The sequence below is a fragment of the Dipodascopsis tothii genome, assembly GCF_038497935.1.
Source record: "Dipodascopsis tothii strain CBS 759.85 unplaced genomic scaffold V1510scaffold_13, whole genome shotgun sequence".
NCBI lineage: Eukaryota > Fungi > Ascomycota > Lipomycetes > Lipomycetales > Lipomycetaceae > Neoaidaea > Neoaidaea tothii.
The window spans coordinates 209,543-223,691 of NW_027117997.1; the positions used below are offsets into that span (position 1 = coordinate 209,543).

Genomic DNA, 14,149 nt, shown 5'->3' on the forward strand with positions numbered 1-14,149 from the left:
CTGCCGCCGGTCGGCCTTGGCCGGCCCGGATCGGCGTAGTCAGGGCGCGGCAGCGTGGCCGGCTGCGCGCCCAGACGCGATCGCGCCCGCTTCGGCCAAGCGCCGGCCCAACCGGCGCGCCGACTGACTGCCAGTAGCCAGCGGCGGCCACATTTGGCTGGAGGCCATCAGCGGCCGCACGGCTAAGCTAAGCTTCGTTTTTAGGTTGGCGCTGCAAGGGACAGGCACGCCTTCTGGAAACGGCGATTCGGCGCCCCGGCGCGTGCAGGCGCGTCGACGTGCAGCGCTGCAGCGTGCGCTGCGCGGCCGAATCGGGCAGCCATACGACAGCCGTACGGCCGCGGCGCCCCTGGCGCCGGCCCCGTGGACCCGCGCGCTGCGTAGCGCGATCGGCATCGGCTAGTCGCAGACAGCTGCCCGCATTAAACCTTCCACTGCCCTGGATCGTCTGCAGTCTTGAAGAGAGTTCTCATTCTATGTACGTGCACCAGACTCGCCAATGCTATTTACAGTATATACCTGCACCTCCTCTATCGTACACCCACCCAAAATACATGTTTTAGTTCCCCAGCTCCGTCTCGCACACAAACAGGTCGCGCGCACGCGCCACCACCGGCTCAGGGTACCCCTGAACCTCCATCATGTGGAACACGTCCAGCGCCAGCGCGCGCTCGTCGACCGCGATGTACGCCCGGATCATGGCCTCGAACGTGCTCGGCTCGCTCTGGCCGCGCACGAGCACGTCGTCGAAAAACGCACGCGCCTTGCCGATGTCGAGCGTGGACCAGCCGCGGATCAGCGTGTTGGCCATGTACGGCGTGACCATGACCTTGAACCGCTGCTTCATCATGCGCACGATCTCGTCCGTGCCTGCAACGTCCTGGTTGGCGATGTAGCTCTCGATCATGGCCTGGAACACGGCCTCGTCCGGCTGGGTGAGCTTCTGGGCGATCGCGCGGTCCAGGAACGCGCGCGCGGCGGGCAGGTCGTGCAGCACGCAGCCCCGCGCGTGGATCAGCGCCGCGTAGTGCTGCGGCGTCACGGCCTGGCCGTCCGCCGCGATCGTGTTGAGCACGTTGTCCGCGGACGCGAGGTCGACAGGCTCCAGCGTCGCGTACGCGTCGATCAGCAGCTTGTACGTGTGCGCCGACGGCGTCAGCTTGAGCGCCCGCAGCTTGCGGTAGTAGTGCAGCGCGCGCGCACGGTCCCGCTTGTGCGTCACGTAGAACTGCAGCATCGTGTTGAACGGCGCGACGCGCGGGCTGTAGGACGACGCGGCTTCCATCTCCTCGAAGAGCAGCTCGGCGTTGGCCTCGTTGCCCGCCCGGCAGCACGCCGAGATCATTGTGCCGTACGTCACGCTCGTGCGCCGCACGCCCAGCGTGTCCATCTCGACAAAGTACATCATCGCCTCCTTGACCCGGCGGGCCTTGCTGAGCTTGGACAGCAGCGCGTTGTAAAGGAATGTGGTGGGCATCACGCTGTGCGCGCGCGCCTCGTTGAACAGGTTGATGGCCTCGGTGGCCTCGTCGTGCGAGCCCGACGCCTTGAGGTTGAGGATAAAGTTGGCAAACATCGAGCTGTTGGGCGCTCCGCCGAGCTCGTACAGCTTCTCCTTGTGGTACATGGCCGTGCGCAGGTTCACGGGCGTGTAGGCCACGATCATGGCGTTGTAGATGCCGCGCCAGCCGGCCAGCGACATCTCGTCCACCACCGGCAGCGCACGCACCGCCATCTCGTAGATCTCGTCCAGCGCGGCCACGTTCTTCTTGGCCGCCATGAACACCACCACCTTGGCGACCACGTCCGCCGACACGAACGAGTTGCCGAACGCCAGGGCCGCCCGCAGCTCGTCCAGCACGCGCGCGCTGGGCGCGCCCACGTTGATCATCTCGGCGACCTGGTTGCTCAGCTCCTTGTTGACAAACACGTTCATCAGCGGCATCGGCATCGGCACCGGCTCCGGCAGGAACTCGGGGAACATGACCGGCTCGGCGGCCATCGCGAACTCAGGGAACGGCATCGGCGCTGCCTCGGGCTCGGCCTCGCGCTCGTGGAACTGGGCCCACGCCTCGGCGTTCTCCATGTTGCCCGACTTGACCAGTCCGTCGTAGATCGCGGCCTGGTACATCTCGGACGCGGCCATGCTGCGGCCCATGTAGATCTCGGCCAGCGTCGTCAGGTAATACGCCAACGGCTTGCTGCGGTCGGCAGCGACCTTGAGCGAGCGGCGCGCGTTGAACGACGCCAGCTCGGCGTGGTAGAACAGCAGCGACTCGATCGCGCCGTCCGACACGCCCGTGAGCGCGCCGTTCTGCTCGATGGCAATCCACGTGCTCTCGAGGAGCATCATGGTGATGTTGGCGTCGGTCTTGCCAAAGTCGGGCTCGAGCGCCTGGATCGTCTCGAGCAGCGACGTGATCGTGTCGACACTGAGCTCGGCGCGCGCGCGCATCTTGAGCACGCACTCGTACACGACGTTCAGCGCCAGCGAGTTGTTGGCCGCGAACGGCGCGTTCATCGACACCTGGAACTTGAGCAGGTCCACCGCGGCTTCGTGGTGGCCGTGCTCGATCAGAAACAGCGCCGTCTGGCGCTCGGTGTGGATCTCGATGCTGACGAGCCGGTCGGCGGCCTCCTGCATGATCGCGAGAACCTTCTCGACGTCGGCCGTGGCCGTGTACGCCGACAGGTAGTCGCAGCGGGCGGACCAGAAGCGCGCGTCGAACTGCGGGAGCGCGACCAGCGCCGCGTACATCTCGTCGGCCGCGGCCAGGTCCTTGGCCAGCGACGCCGCCGACAGCAGGTCAGCCATGCACTTTGCGCTCAGCCGCTCGGTGCCGTGCTCGGCCATGAACGTTGTCGCCCACTTCCAGCCGGTCGCGTACTCGCCGTTCTTGGCAAAGCCCTCGATCACGGCCTCGTACAGAATCACGACCTCCTCGCTCAGTGCGCCGCCCTGCTCCTGGTCGAGCACCTTGTTGAAGAACGAGACCGCGCCGGCCGAGTCGTTGCTCGCAAAGTACGCCCGGATGAGCGTGTCGTAGATGGCCAGGTGGCCGCTCTCGTCGAGCGCGTCGCAGTTGGCCTTGTAGTCGTCGTAGACTTCGAGCATGGCGTCGATGTTGCCGGCCTTGCCATAGAGCTGGATCAGGTACACGTACGTCTGCACGTTGAACTTGACCGCGTACGCCTTCTGGACCATGTCCGACTCCATCAGCGCCGTGACCTTGACCGCCGTCTCGACACGGCCGGCCAGCGCGCATGCGTGCAGCAGCGCGTTGTAGAAGTTGATCGTGTAGCTCTGCGGCCGCGTCGACATGGACGCAAAGAACAGCTCGACGGCGATGTCGAACGACGGGTCGCTCTCGAGGCTGGCCACGTGAGCCATGACGTCCTGCGAGAGCGCGCCCGCGTTGTTGCGCGCCAGGACGCTGCTGTAGTCGTTCGTCAAAGCCTGCTTGACGTTGATGTACCGCGTCACCAGCGCGACAATGACCGTGCTGTACGTGATCGAGTCGGGGATGATCTGGTGCGAGAGCATGTCCGCGTACGCGTCCAGCAGGTACGGCACGCGGTTCTGCTTGGCGTCGATGCCGCCGTTGACGATCGACATCAGGATCTGGTTGTACGACTGCTTGGACGGCACCACGCGGTTGCTCTTCATGGACTCGTACGAGTCGATCACGCCCGAGTAGTTCTTGGACGCGAACTGGCGGTCGATGTTGCGCGACCGCTCGTCCTTGTCGGTCGTGAAGACCTCGGCGAGCTCGGGGACGACCGGCCGGGCCGGCTCGGGCTCGGCCAGCGCCGACTGGGCCTCGTCGACGTTGGAGAGAAACTCGACGTCGCCGGCGGCCGCCTGGTGCTCCTCGGCCGCCTCGTCCAGCGCCGCCTCCGAGACCGCATCGCTCTCGGTCGCGCTCGCGCTCAGCGCCTCGCCCTCCGACAGCAGGCTCTCATCGAGTACGTCCTCGTCGCGCGGTGCCAGCTCGGCCGACGGCGACTTGGGCGACAGCGACTTGAGCTGCACATGCGTCTCGGCGTCCTCGGCCGCCGTCAGCTGCAGGAACGCTGTCGGCGGCAGCAGCTCGATCTCGCGCAGCGACGACCGCGTCTTGGCGCGCTTGCGCTCATCGTCGGTCGACGCGACAATTGACGCCGGGTTGTAGGTGCCGTACGACGGGAACGACGCTCCCTGCGAGCTGTTTGGGTTCGCCGAACTTTTCGACGGATTCGCGCCAAACGACTGGAAGCCACGGGTCGCGATCTGCACCTGCGACGGCGCCTGCTGTCGCGCCAGCTGCTGGGTCGATACAAAGAACGCCGGCTGGGGCGTGGTGGCCGTCGACGCCACGAAGAGATTCTTCGCGAGCGTCGTGTGGCGAGCAATCGAAGCAAACGACTTGAAGACCATGTTTGCTTACAATTGCCAGATGCGAGGTGAAGTGTTCATCAAGGTCCTGGCGGTCAGCACTGTCGAAATCGAGCCCCGGGGCCGGCGCAGCGGCGGGCCCGCGGTGGCGACGGCTGCATTCCGCGCATCCGATCTGGCCGCCGAGCTTTGCCCGCGTGCGTCTGGTCGTCTGCGCGGCTTCGCTCACACCGCCGGGCATCTGGCCGCCCGACCGCGCGGTCTGTGCTTACCTAGGGACAGACTCAGAAGAGTGGTCCGGCACCGGTTGAAACAACCGAACTATTATGCCGTGGAGGTGTGGAGAACAATGTTTGGCATCCAAAGGCCTGTTATACGATCCGAGAGCTTCGGAATAGTTCGAAAGTTCAAGAGGACATTTTGAGTTTAGGCGTTCCGATACGTTAATGCGCACTACATTGCACCCGCATGCTCTAATGGTACCCGCGCTGTAAAGCTCCAAGCGTCTCCCTAGCAACCCGTACCCGACTCCGGTTGTATAGCAGCCGACATCCGGCTCTACGTCACTAAGTCCTTTCTCCGTGTCCGCCTTTTGTCCGCGGCACTTGCGCAAAAAAGCCACATGCATGGCGCGATGGCTTGTCAGCTGAACCTCTGCCGGCTACACGCCGGGACGTGGCCGCGCCTGCGGGGCGAGATCGCGCGCGCACAGCCGACCCCGGATCTGAGGTGAATGCTAGGCATGGCCGGCGGCCGTGACGGCGGCCCAGCGGAAGGAACACCGGCGGCTGGAGGCACTCTAGTAAACCTTATGGCGGTTGGGTACCACCTGGAGGCGACTGCCATATTGAACCTACGTCCCAATGCGGAAGGTCAGCCTCGCTGCTGACTCTCGACGCTCGCATTTGTCACGGCAGCTCCGTGTCGATGCCGGCAGACCGGCAGGCACGGCTTAGCGGCGCCGACTCGCCGGACGCATCACCCAGGCAGTACAACAGCGTTCCCCGTACCCCGGCAGCTGCGCCTGGTCGGCGCCGACTGGCCGGTGGCACGCACAGCCGCCGCCGGCCAGACCAAACCGTAGTATGGGGGCGCCGTCGCTGGGCCGCCTCGCCTAGATAGCGGTGCCGCTGCGGGTACCATCGCTACCTGGCGCGCCGCACGCTGAGTCACTCCTTTAATCGCGCACCGCCTTCCGCCAGACTGGATCTCACGGCCGCGCGGCGTCGACCCTTGTCGTCATCGGCGCCGGCAGCCTGGCTCGCCGGATCGCTGCCCCACGCCCACCGCCCACTCAGGGCTCGCCGGTTCCGTGTTATTTTCGGTGCACGGCGACCCCGCTGCGGGCGGCGCGCGTGGCGCTGTGGCGCAGCGCGCACCCGCCGCGCCGGCGGGGCCGGCCTGCCGCCGGTGGCGACCGTCGGGAGCCTGCGCCCACGTGACATTCATTTAGGGGTCGATTTAGGGCCAGGGCGCTTGGTAGGGTTCGGGCACCGTGCGGCTCGCTCATCGCGTCTGTCAAACACGACGCCGCGGCCGCGAACCGACACCAATTGCCCACGATGACCAACTTCTCCGCGCCCGGCAAGGCCTTCCTGGCCGGCGGCTACCTTGTGCTCGACCCCCGCTACCCCGCGTTCACCACCGCGCTCTCGGCGCGGATCCACGCGGTCTCGGAACATGACACGTCCCTGCCGGACGGCATGGCCACGGTCACCGTGCGCTCACCGCAGTTCAAGCACGGCGTCTGGCGGTACACGCTCTCGCGGGCGGCCGGCAGCCCCGTGGTCGACGTGACCCAGGTCGAGTCGCCCACCTCGTCGCCCAACCCGTTTGTGTTCTACTCGGTCTACACGGTGCTCAACTACGCCCAGCCGGGCGCGCTCACGTCCCTGGACATCACGATCTACTCGGACAACGCGTACCACTCGCAGCCGACGCCGCCGCCGGGCGAGACGCTTCCGCGGTTCAATTCGCACGACTGCCGGATCACCGAGGCCAACAAGACCGGGCTGGGCTCGTCGGCGGCGCTGACGACGGTGCTGACGGCGTCGCTGCTGGCGGCGTACAGCACGCTGTCGCCGACAGGCGACCGCATGGTGCTGCACAATCTGTCGCAGATTGCGCACTGCGCGGCACAGGGCAAGGTCGGCTCAGGCTTCGACGTCGCCTGCGCCGTGTTTGGCAGCATCCGGTACCACCGGTTCCCGGTCGAGATCATCTCGGGCCTGGACTTTCCGAACAAGAACCCGGGCGCGGACCCGCAGGCGTTCGTCGACGCGCTCAAGCACGCCGTCAACGATGCGGACTGGCACATCAAGATCACGCCTAGCGCGCTGCCGCCCAAACTGCGGCTCATGATGGGCGACATCACGGGCGGGTCCGAGACGCCCAAGATGGTCCAGACGGTGCTGGCGTGGCGCAAGGAGCACCCCGCCGAGGCCGAGACGCTGTGGGAGTCGCTCAACCTGGCCAACATCTCGCTGACGAACGAGATCCGGTCGCTGACGGAGTTGGCCCGGGTCAACGCGGAGCTGTACGCGGAGCTGATGGCGCCGGTGGCGCAGCTGACCGCGGTCGAGATCGCCGGGCCGGACTTCGCGTCGCCGCTCAAGGCCGGCCTCGTCGCCGTGATCGAGTCCATCAAGAGCATCCGGTTCTACCTGCGCGAGCTGACGGCCAAGACCGGCGCCGCGATCGAGCCCGAGTCCCAGACGGCGCTGCTGGACGCGTGCACGACTCTCCCCGGCGTCCTCGGCGGCGTCGTGCCCGGCGCTGGCGGCTACGACGCGATCTGCGTCGTCGCCGTCGAGGACGCGTTCGAGAGCATCGTCGCTGCGACCGCGACCGACCCACGGTTCAAGGCCATCAAGTGGCTCGACCTCCACGAAGAGGCCGCCGGCCTTGTCGAGGAGGGCGCCGAGAAGTACTCGCTCTAGCGGCCAGGGCCGTCTTGCATTCGCTACGTTACTTATTCAAAATTCACATCCACGCATAGCGCACACGCGTCAGAGTAATAGATACAGTCATAACCCCTTCCCCGGCGCCGGGCCGGCTCAGCTCTGCTCATGCCACTGTTCCGGCCGCTTGCGGCCTGTCACGTCGTGGTACCGCGGCGTGCACGAGTAGCCCTTCCACGAGAAGTTGTCGCGCGGGTTGCACGAACACTTGAGCCGCGTGCGGTCTTCCTGGTTGGTCGGGCAGTTGGTAAACGGCACGTGCCAGTAGCCGATGTCCTCGAAGTAGTGCACCCGGTCCTGCGGCAGGAACAGGCCGGCCGCAATCGAATGCACGGGCGCGTCGCCCCAGCGCTCGTAGAAGAAGCCGCCGTCGTGGTCGAGATGCTCGAAGAAGTCCATGTACGCCTTGCCGCGCCAGAAGTCGAGGTTGCCCACCTCGAAGTTCGACCAGAAGTGGCATTTGTTGTACGTCTCGCCGCCGTCGTCCGACAGCCACTTCATCAGGTTGTTCTCGGCCACGTACTCGGGGTGCTGCTTGGTGAAGTTCTTGACGCTGTCCCACAGCGTCGGGATCGTCTCGATGTACTCGTACAGCGAGAGCGTGAAGCCGTAGTCCTTGTTGTTCTCTTCCATGAACTTGAACACGTCGTACGACACGTCGCAGAACAGCTGGATCGACGGCTCCACACGCCAGTAGTACTTGTAGTCCTGCAGGAGCGGGTGCCGGAAGAAGAAGCCCGACTCGAACCGGCACATGTGCCGGTACGACACCGAGTCGCCGTAGATGATCTGCTTGCGCCGCATCTCCTCGCGCACACGCCCGGCCCGGTCCTGGTCGATCCAGTCGGGGAAGCCCCAGTGCTCCTTGGGGATCTTGCCGTACTTGGTCGTGCCCGACACGAGCGCGGTCGTGATCCGCTTGAACTCGTCGTCAAAGTCGCCGTCGTTCAGGAACACCCAGTCGTAGTGGAACTGATGGTTGAACCGGTCCTCGACCTCGCGGATCGACTTGACCAGCTGCCAGACGTCCTCGTTGCGAGCGAGCGAGACGAACGTGGCATTGGCCCGCTGGTAGCCCTCGCTCTTGGCGGGCTTTTCCTCGGCCTGCTCGGCCTTGGCCTCAGTCTTGTCCGCCGGCTTGTCGGCCTTCTCCTCGGCCTTCTCCTCGGTCTGTTCGGGCTTGGACTCCTTGACCTCGGCCTTCACTTCCTGCCCAGCGTGGTCGCCATGGCCGCCCTCCTCATGATATCCGACCGCCTGCGACAGTCCCGCCGACGACGAGATCTTGTAGATGAAAAAGAGCACCACGAAGGCGATGATGCCCACCCGGACGAGTCTGCTCGCGGATGCGCGTGGCATGGTCTGCGGTCAGCACGGTACAATTCGCCGCGGGCCGTCGCGGCCGGCCGACAGCGGCCGCCAGCGACGTCTGGCGACAAGCCGCCGCACTTTGGCGGCCGTCCGTAGCCGCTGGCGGTCGCTGGCGGTCGCTGGCGACCGCTGATGGATTCGTCGCCGCAGTCACACTTACTGCTAGTTTATCACGATTTGATCCTCACAAGGCTTTCCAGCTCTTGTCTGCTCACTGCAACCGATCCCGATGGTCGCTCTCGTCTTCCGCGCGATTCCAACCTGTCTGTTCACCGCTTATGAGATGGATATGCTCCAGGAAGAATGTGCCCTGGAGAAAAAAAGGTGACGCGTTTAAATATAGAGCAGATAGTTTGGGTTAGACGACAAAATTGTGGGAAGACCATACGGGTGAGGGGTTTGAGAGTACGAGGAACTACAGAACGCTCTGGCGGTGACTGCGCGGATGGACTACGGATGGATGAGAGTACGATGGGTTGTACGATGAGCGTAGCAGGGGCAGACGACGGCCGACGGTAGACGTAGAGGGGGGTGCTGGTACAGGGGCGCAAGGGTACGGAACGGCTGACGACGCCGGCCGCTGGCCTGTGCGGCTGCAGCTGTGGCGCCGTGGCGCGCGGCGGCGAGGCGGTGGCTGCAGCGACGTGGCTGCGGCGGCAGTGCGGCGCCGTGGCGCGGGCGGCGCAGTGCGGCGGAGCTGCGACCAGATCTTTTGAGACGACCGAGCGCGACCGCGACGTCAGTCCTACGGCTGCGCAGACAGTCGGGCTCGACCGGTGGCATTAGAGGCCACAGCGTACAGGCTTACAGACGCGCAGGACGTGCAGGTAACGATATGGACAAACGGCATTGCCGGCGTCGAAGCGCATCGGAGCGGCGCGCCACCACTCGCAGCACCATGCGCAGCGTCGCGCAAATGGTATCTGTCCTACTCTCAGAGTGCAAGTGCATGAATTGTATATACAGCGCGGCTATGGCCGCATGGAAACCTCGTCGGCTCTAGTTCTTTGCCGGCTTTTTGGCTGGGGTCAGTCTCGCCTTCGCACTCAACTTACTTCCGTAGCGACTGCGGGAAGTCGTCCGGTTGGGCACGCCGCCAAGGTCCATGGCGCCTGGAGTCAGCATGGCCGGGCACGGACTTACCTCTGACCGAGTGGTAACCGACACCGGGCAAATCTTGGACACGACCGCCACGGACAAGCACGACCGAGTGCTCCTGGGCCTGGGGTCAGCGGACTCGCGCGGTCACTCACGTTGTGGCCCTCGCCGGGAATGTAGGCGTAGCAGAACTTGCCGTTCGACAGCTTCACACGCGCGGTCTTACGCTGGGCCGAGTTGGGCTTCTTCGGCTTGAGCGTCATCACGCGGATCACGACGCCCTTCTTCTGAGGACAGCGGTCAAGTTGCGGCGACACGGATGCAGGCTGCAGGCCCTTCTTGGGCTTGCGGCACCCGCGGCGGACCTGGTTGATAGTCGCGTGGCGGACCTGGTTGAAGGCCTGGGCGGCGTCTGCGTGCTGCAATTGCAGCGCGCGCAGCAGTGGCGGGGCCACGGGGGCGAGGCCGGTCGGCCGGGCAATCGCTGGCCGCACAACGGCCAGCCGCGAGGCCAGGGAGAAGAATGCTCGGGATGCCATGGTGTGTCTGCGGTCGATGTCGGCGGAGAAATTTTGCATTTTCAAGATGTAGGGTAACTGCCCGGCAGCGCTGCACCGCCACGTACCGCACCGCCGCACGTGCGCCACTCCGACTGAGTCCTGCTGGCTACCGGCCGGCGCTACGACACGCTGGCGTCTCCTGCAGCCGACGCGCTGTCTTGACGCCGCGCCGGAGTTCGTGACGCTCTGCTCGCGCTAGTGCGCGCCGTCCACCCGCAGTCGCCACTCCGTGGGCGGCTCGCGGCACTCAACGGTGTTGGCAATTTCCCCTAACCCTTCTATGCGTACCGCAAAAAAAAATAATGGTCTCTGGCGGGATCGAACCGCCGATCCTCGCGTTTCACAAGGAGTTGTCTTATTAGCACGATGCCTTAACCAACTGGGCCAAGAGACCATTCGATACACAGAAAAGGGGGGTGTGCAATGTATCGACTCCGCATCTCGCCCCTAACCGCAGTTGCATGTCCCAACATTGCGCGGCCAGCATCGCCCACTCTATCAACAGTCTGAAGCTCAGCGGCAAGATGCCGGCTCCGTGTAAGTACAGGCCGTGGCGCCGCCGGCGAGGCAGATCGCGCTTGCCGCGCGCCACACCTACCTACCCGTGCTCGCTGACGGCAGTCTTCTTCATCGTGGCCTCCTCGGCAGCCGTCGCCGTCGGCTATCTGGCCTACCAGAACTCGGACACGATCGCCCAGACCGTCCGCGAAACGCTCCTCGACATCCAGGCGGCGTCCCAGGCGATCGCAGAACGGCACCGCCAGATCCGCCGCCGCCGCCGCCAGCGCATGGCCGCTGGCCTGGCTGAGCACTTCTACGACCCGTTCACCGACAGCGAGGACTACCTCTACTTCCACGACGACAAGGAGGACGAGGACGAGGACGAGGACCTGCGGCGCGAGACGGACCAGTACAACGTCGTCAGCCACCGCAACCGCGACGAAAAGACCGAGCTGGGCGCGGTGTCCACGGCGGTCAGCGCCACCACCAGCGACCTGCGTCACCGCCGGCAGATCGCGTCCGAGTCGGACCACGACCTGGACGACCGTGGCGACCGTGTGGCCGGAATCCGCCGGCGCATGTCGACGTGCACGGACGACGGCGGGTACAACCTGGTGGCGCCGTCCGACAACGAGGGCTCCGTCTTCGGCGACGCCCACACGGACGCGCCCACCGACGTCGACACGGACGCCGAGCGCACGATCGCGGCCGCCGCCGAGTACGACTGCGACTCAGACACAGACGCCGAGGCGGTCCCGACGGACGCCGAGGACGGGCACGAGTCAGACGGCCGCGAAACGGTTGCGTCAGACGACTCGGTCGCGACCGCTGGCTCGTTCTTCGTCGTCCGCGATGGCCAATACTCGGATGAGTCCAGCGACAACGGTGCTTGCACGCCGGCCACGCTCTCGGACGACGAGGAGGAAGCGTACGCGTCCAACCGGATGCGCATGCTCGCGCTCAACTAGAGCCTGTATTTTGTCGCATTTTGCTTTTGGTTGGTTAGAGGTACGGCGAACTAGGTATACGGTATGGTACAATACACTTAATATTCATACACTACTGTACAATGATGCTCGTCTAGTCGGCGTACTCGTCCTCGCCGACGTCCATGGGCTCGTTGCGCTCGGCCGCGGGCTTGGCGTCGTCCATGGCGACGTCCGCGGCCGGCGCGGGCGCCGGCGCCGGCGGCGCCTGGCCGGCCGTGTGCCACTTGAATTCGAGCGGCTCGATGGACAGCGCGCGCGCGCCGCCGTAGTAGCACTTCTCGGCGGTCTTGCGGTCCTTGAACGTCACGATCTTGGTGTCGGCCTGGTCCGACGCGTTCTCAATGTTCTCGTACTCGCCGAGCGTGAGCAGGTACGCCGCGAACTCCTCCTCGTGCTCGGGCCGGATGCCGCTGACGGCGACCTTCTTGGGCCGTAGGTCGAGGTTTGACCGTGCGGTTCCCATCTGCGGCGCCGAGTAGCTGTTGTAGCCGCCGTAGTAGCCGCGGCCGCGCCCACGGCCGCGACCGCGGCCGCGGTAGCCGCCGCGCAGGGCCTGGTTCTGGCCCTGCTCGACGCTGACGCCGAGCCGGGACGCCTCCTCCTTGAGCGCCTGCAGCTTGGCCATGAGCGCCTCGGTGCCGGTGCCGGCGGCGGGCGCGGGCGAACCGGCCGGCGCACCGACGGCGGCCGGCGCGGGCGTCGCCTCTGGGCTCTGCCCGCCGTTGGCCTCCTTCTCCTTGGCCTTGAGCCGCTCCATCAGCAGCGCACGCTCCTGATTCTGCCGCTCAAGCAGGAGCTCCTTGTTGCGCTGGAGCTCCTGCAGCTTGGCGTCGATCTCGCGCTTCTTGGCCATGCGCTCCTCGTGCTCGCGCTGCTTCTCCTGCTGGCGCTGGCGGAACTCGTCCATGTCGATCTCGGGCGACTCGGACCGCTTGCGCCGGACCGGCCGCGACGCAGCCCCCGGCGCCGCGCGCTTCCAGTACACCTTGACGAACCGGTTGCTGAAGAGCGCCTTGGGCGAGCTCCACGCCGCGTTTGCCTCGTCGTGCGTGGCAAACTGGATCACCGCGTTGCCGCCCTCGCCAGCAGGCTCGAGCTTGATGTCCTCGATCGTGCCGAACTCCTTGAACTCGGCCGTGATCTTGTCTTGCGAGAAGTCGCCCGCCGGGATCTTCTCGACCACCAGCGTCGTGTTGGACGCGTCCACCCCGGTGTTGCCGCGCTGGTACGGCGTGAATCCGCCGCGGCCGTAGCCACCGCGACCGCGACCCCGGCCCCGGCCCCGGCCCCGGTCGCCTCGGAACGAGCCCTGGCCGTACCCCGGCGCGTTCGGCAGGATGGCATCCATCGGGTCGTAGTTGTCGTAGCCGTCGCGGCCCGCGCGGCCTTCGCCCTCGCCCTCGCCCTCGCCCTCGTTCTCGATCAGGATCCGGTCGTTGCCGTGCTCGTACGGACACATGTCGCCCTTCATGCAGTATCCCTTCTCGTCGTAGCTCCGGCACCGGCCCCGCTTCGACAGAGGAATCGTACCCTGCCGGGCAGGCTCCGGAATTGCCGGTCCGGACGGCGCCGCGTAGTACGGCGACTGCGGCGCAAACTGTCCGTACTGGCCGGGCCCGGCCGTCGGCGTGTAGCCGCCACCGTACGCGGCCGACGCCGGCGCCGCCACCGCCGCCGCTGGCGGCACGTATGGCGCCCGGCTCGAATACCGCCGGGTCTTGAGCGCATCAAAGATCTCCTCCACAAACGCCGCAGTGTCTGTCGTCAGCGCCGTCGTCCGACCACTTACGCTCGTGCAGAAAGTCCTCCAGCTGCGTCAGGCAGTTGTTGCGGATCTCGGCCTCGCCGCCGGCCGCGCCGTCGTCGTTACGCAGCAGCGCCAGCACGTAGTCGCTCAGGATCTCCGAGTCGGCGTCCGAGATGTGCTCCACACGGGTGATCAGGTACTTTTTCAGGTCCGCCGCGTCCGCATCATCAAACATTGGTGCCGCGGCCATCTCTGCGAGTCGTTTTCGAGCGCACGCTGTGCTCGGCTGGTCGAATTGTCTGCTGTGCTGGTCGAGACTCTAGAAGGCCGTCGAATCCAGGTCCTGATCTGCACTGCTTATTAGCCTGGGCCTGCGCCAATGCGACGGCTGGCGGCGGCGGCGGCTGGCGCAGACGCTGGCCGTGGCCGCCGGCCGTCCGGGGCATGCACCTACCTCCGATCGCCGGATGCCGAGTGGTGCGCTGGTGAAGAATCCGCGGCGTGAAAAAAAGAGTGAAAAAGTCGGGTGGTGGATGAGCCGCTCCCAG

At 65.8% G+C, this 14,149-nt stretch overlaps 6 protein-coding genes and 1 non-coding gene across 7 annotated transcripts; 2 read left to right on the forward strand and 5 right to left on the reverse strand.

Moving 5' to 3' along the window:
• Window positions 1–449: 449 nt before the first annotated feature.
• On the reverse strand, window positions 450–4,748 carry V1510DRAFT_416276 (uncharacterized protein). The gene is made up of 2 exons (XM_066933732.1): window positions 4,648–4,748; window positions 450–4,463 (listed from the first exon to the last, which is right to left on the reverse strand). Exon 2 carries the CDS (start codon window positions 4,415–4,417, stop codon window positions 560–562), a length of 3,858 nt encoding a protein of 1,285 aa, XP_066789219.1. The 5' UTR covers window positions 4,418–4,463; window positions 4,648–4,748; the 3' UTR covers window positions 450–559.
• A 1,039-nt stretch (window positions 4,749–5,787) lies between these two features.
• V1510DRAFT_416279 (GHMP kinase N terminal domain-protein) lies at window positions 5,788–7,413 on the forward strand. Its single transcript, XM_066933733.1, has one exon. It carries the CDS (start codon window positions 5,938–5,940, stop codon window positions 7,312–7,314), a length of 1,377 nt encoding a protein of 458 aa, XP_066789220.1. The 5' UTR covers window positions 5,788–5,937; the 3' UTR covers window positions 7,315–7,413.
• V1510DRAFT_416280 (nucleotide-diphospho-sugar transferase) lies at window positions 7,207–8,889 on the reverse strand. The gene has a single exon (XM_066933734.1). The coding sequence runs from the start codon at window positions 8,692–8,694 to the stop codon at window positions 7,432–7,434; it is 1,263 nt and encodes a 420-aa protein (XP_066789221.1). The 5' UTR covers window positions 8,695–8,889; the 3' UTR covers window positions 7,207–7,431.
• A 648-nt stretch (window positions 8,890–9,537) lies between these two features.
• Window positions 9,538–10,312, reverse strand: V1510DRAFT_416285 (mitochondrial 37S ribosomal uS12m domain-containing protein). The gene is made up of 4 exons (XM_066933735.1): window positions 9,960–10,312; window positions 9,850–9,928; window positions 9,762–9,818; window positions 9,538–9,728 (listed from the first exon to the last, which is right to left on the reverse strand). The coding sequence occupies exons 1-4, from the start codon at window positions 10,065–10,067 to the stop codon at window positions 9,706–9,708; spliced, it is 267 nt and encodes an 88-aa protein (XP_066789222.1). The 5' UTR covers window positions 10,068–10,312; the 3' UTR covers window positions 9,538–9,705.
• A 355-nt stretch (window positions 10,313–10,667) lies between these two features.
• Window positions 10,668–10,758, reverse strand: V1510DRAFT_t120. The gene has a single exon. It is a non-coding gene; the product is annotated as a tRNA-Ile (tRNA).
• Window positions 10,759–10,865: 107 nt separating this feature from the next.
• V1510DRAFT_416287 (uncharacterized protein) lies at window positions 10,866–11,924 on the forward strand. Its single transcript, XM_066933736.1, has one exon. It carries the CDS (start codon window positions 10,889–10,891, stop codon window positions 11,831–11,833), a length of 945 nt encoding a protein of 314 aa, XP_066789223.1. The 5' UTR covers window positions 10,866–10,888; the 3' UTR covers window positions 11,834–11,924.
• A 21-nt stretch (window positions 11,925–11,945) lies between these two features.
• V1510DRAFT_402889 (uncharacterized protein) lies at window positions 11,946–13,836 on the reverse strand (the record flags this gene model as incomplete). The annotated part of the gene is made up of 2 exons (XM_066932129.1): window positions 11,946–13,612; window positions 13,644–13,836. 2 exons carry the CDS (start codon window positions 13,834–13,836, stop codon window positions 11,946–11,948), a joined length of 1,860 nt encoding a protein of 619 aa, XP_066789224.1.
• Window positions 13,837–14,149: the final 313 nt, after the last annotated feature.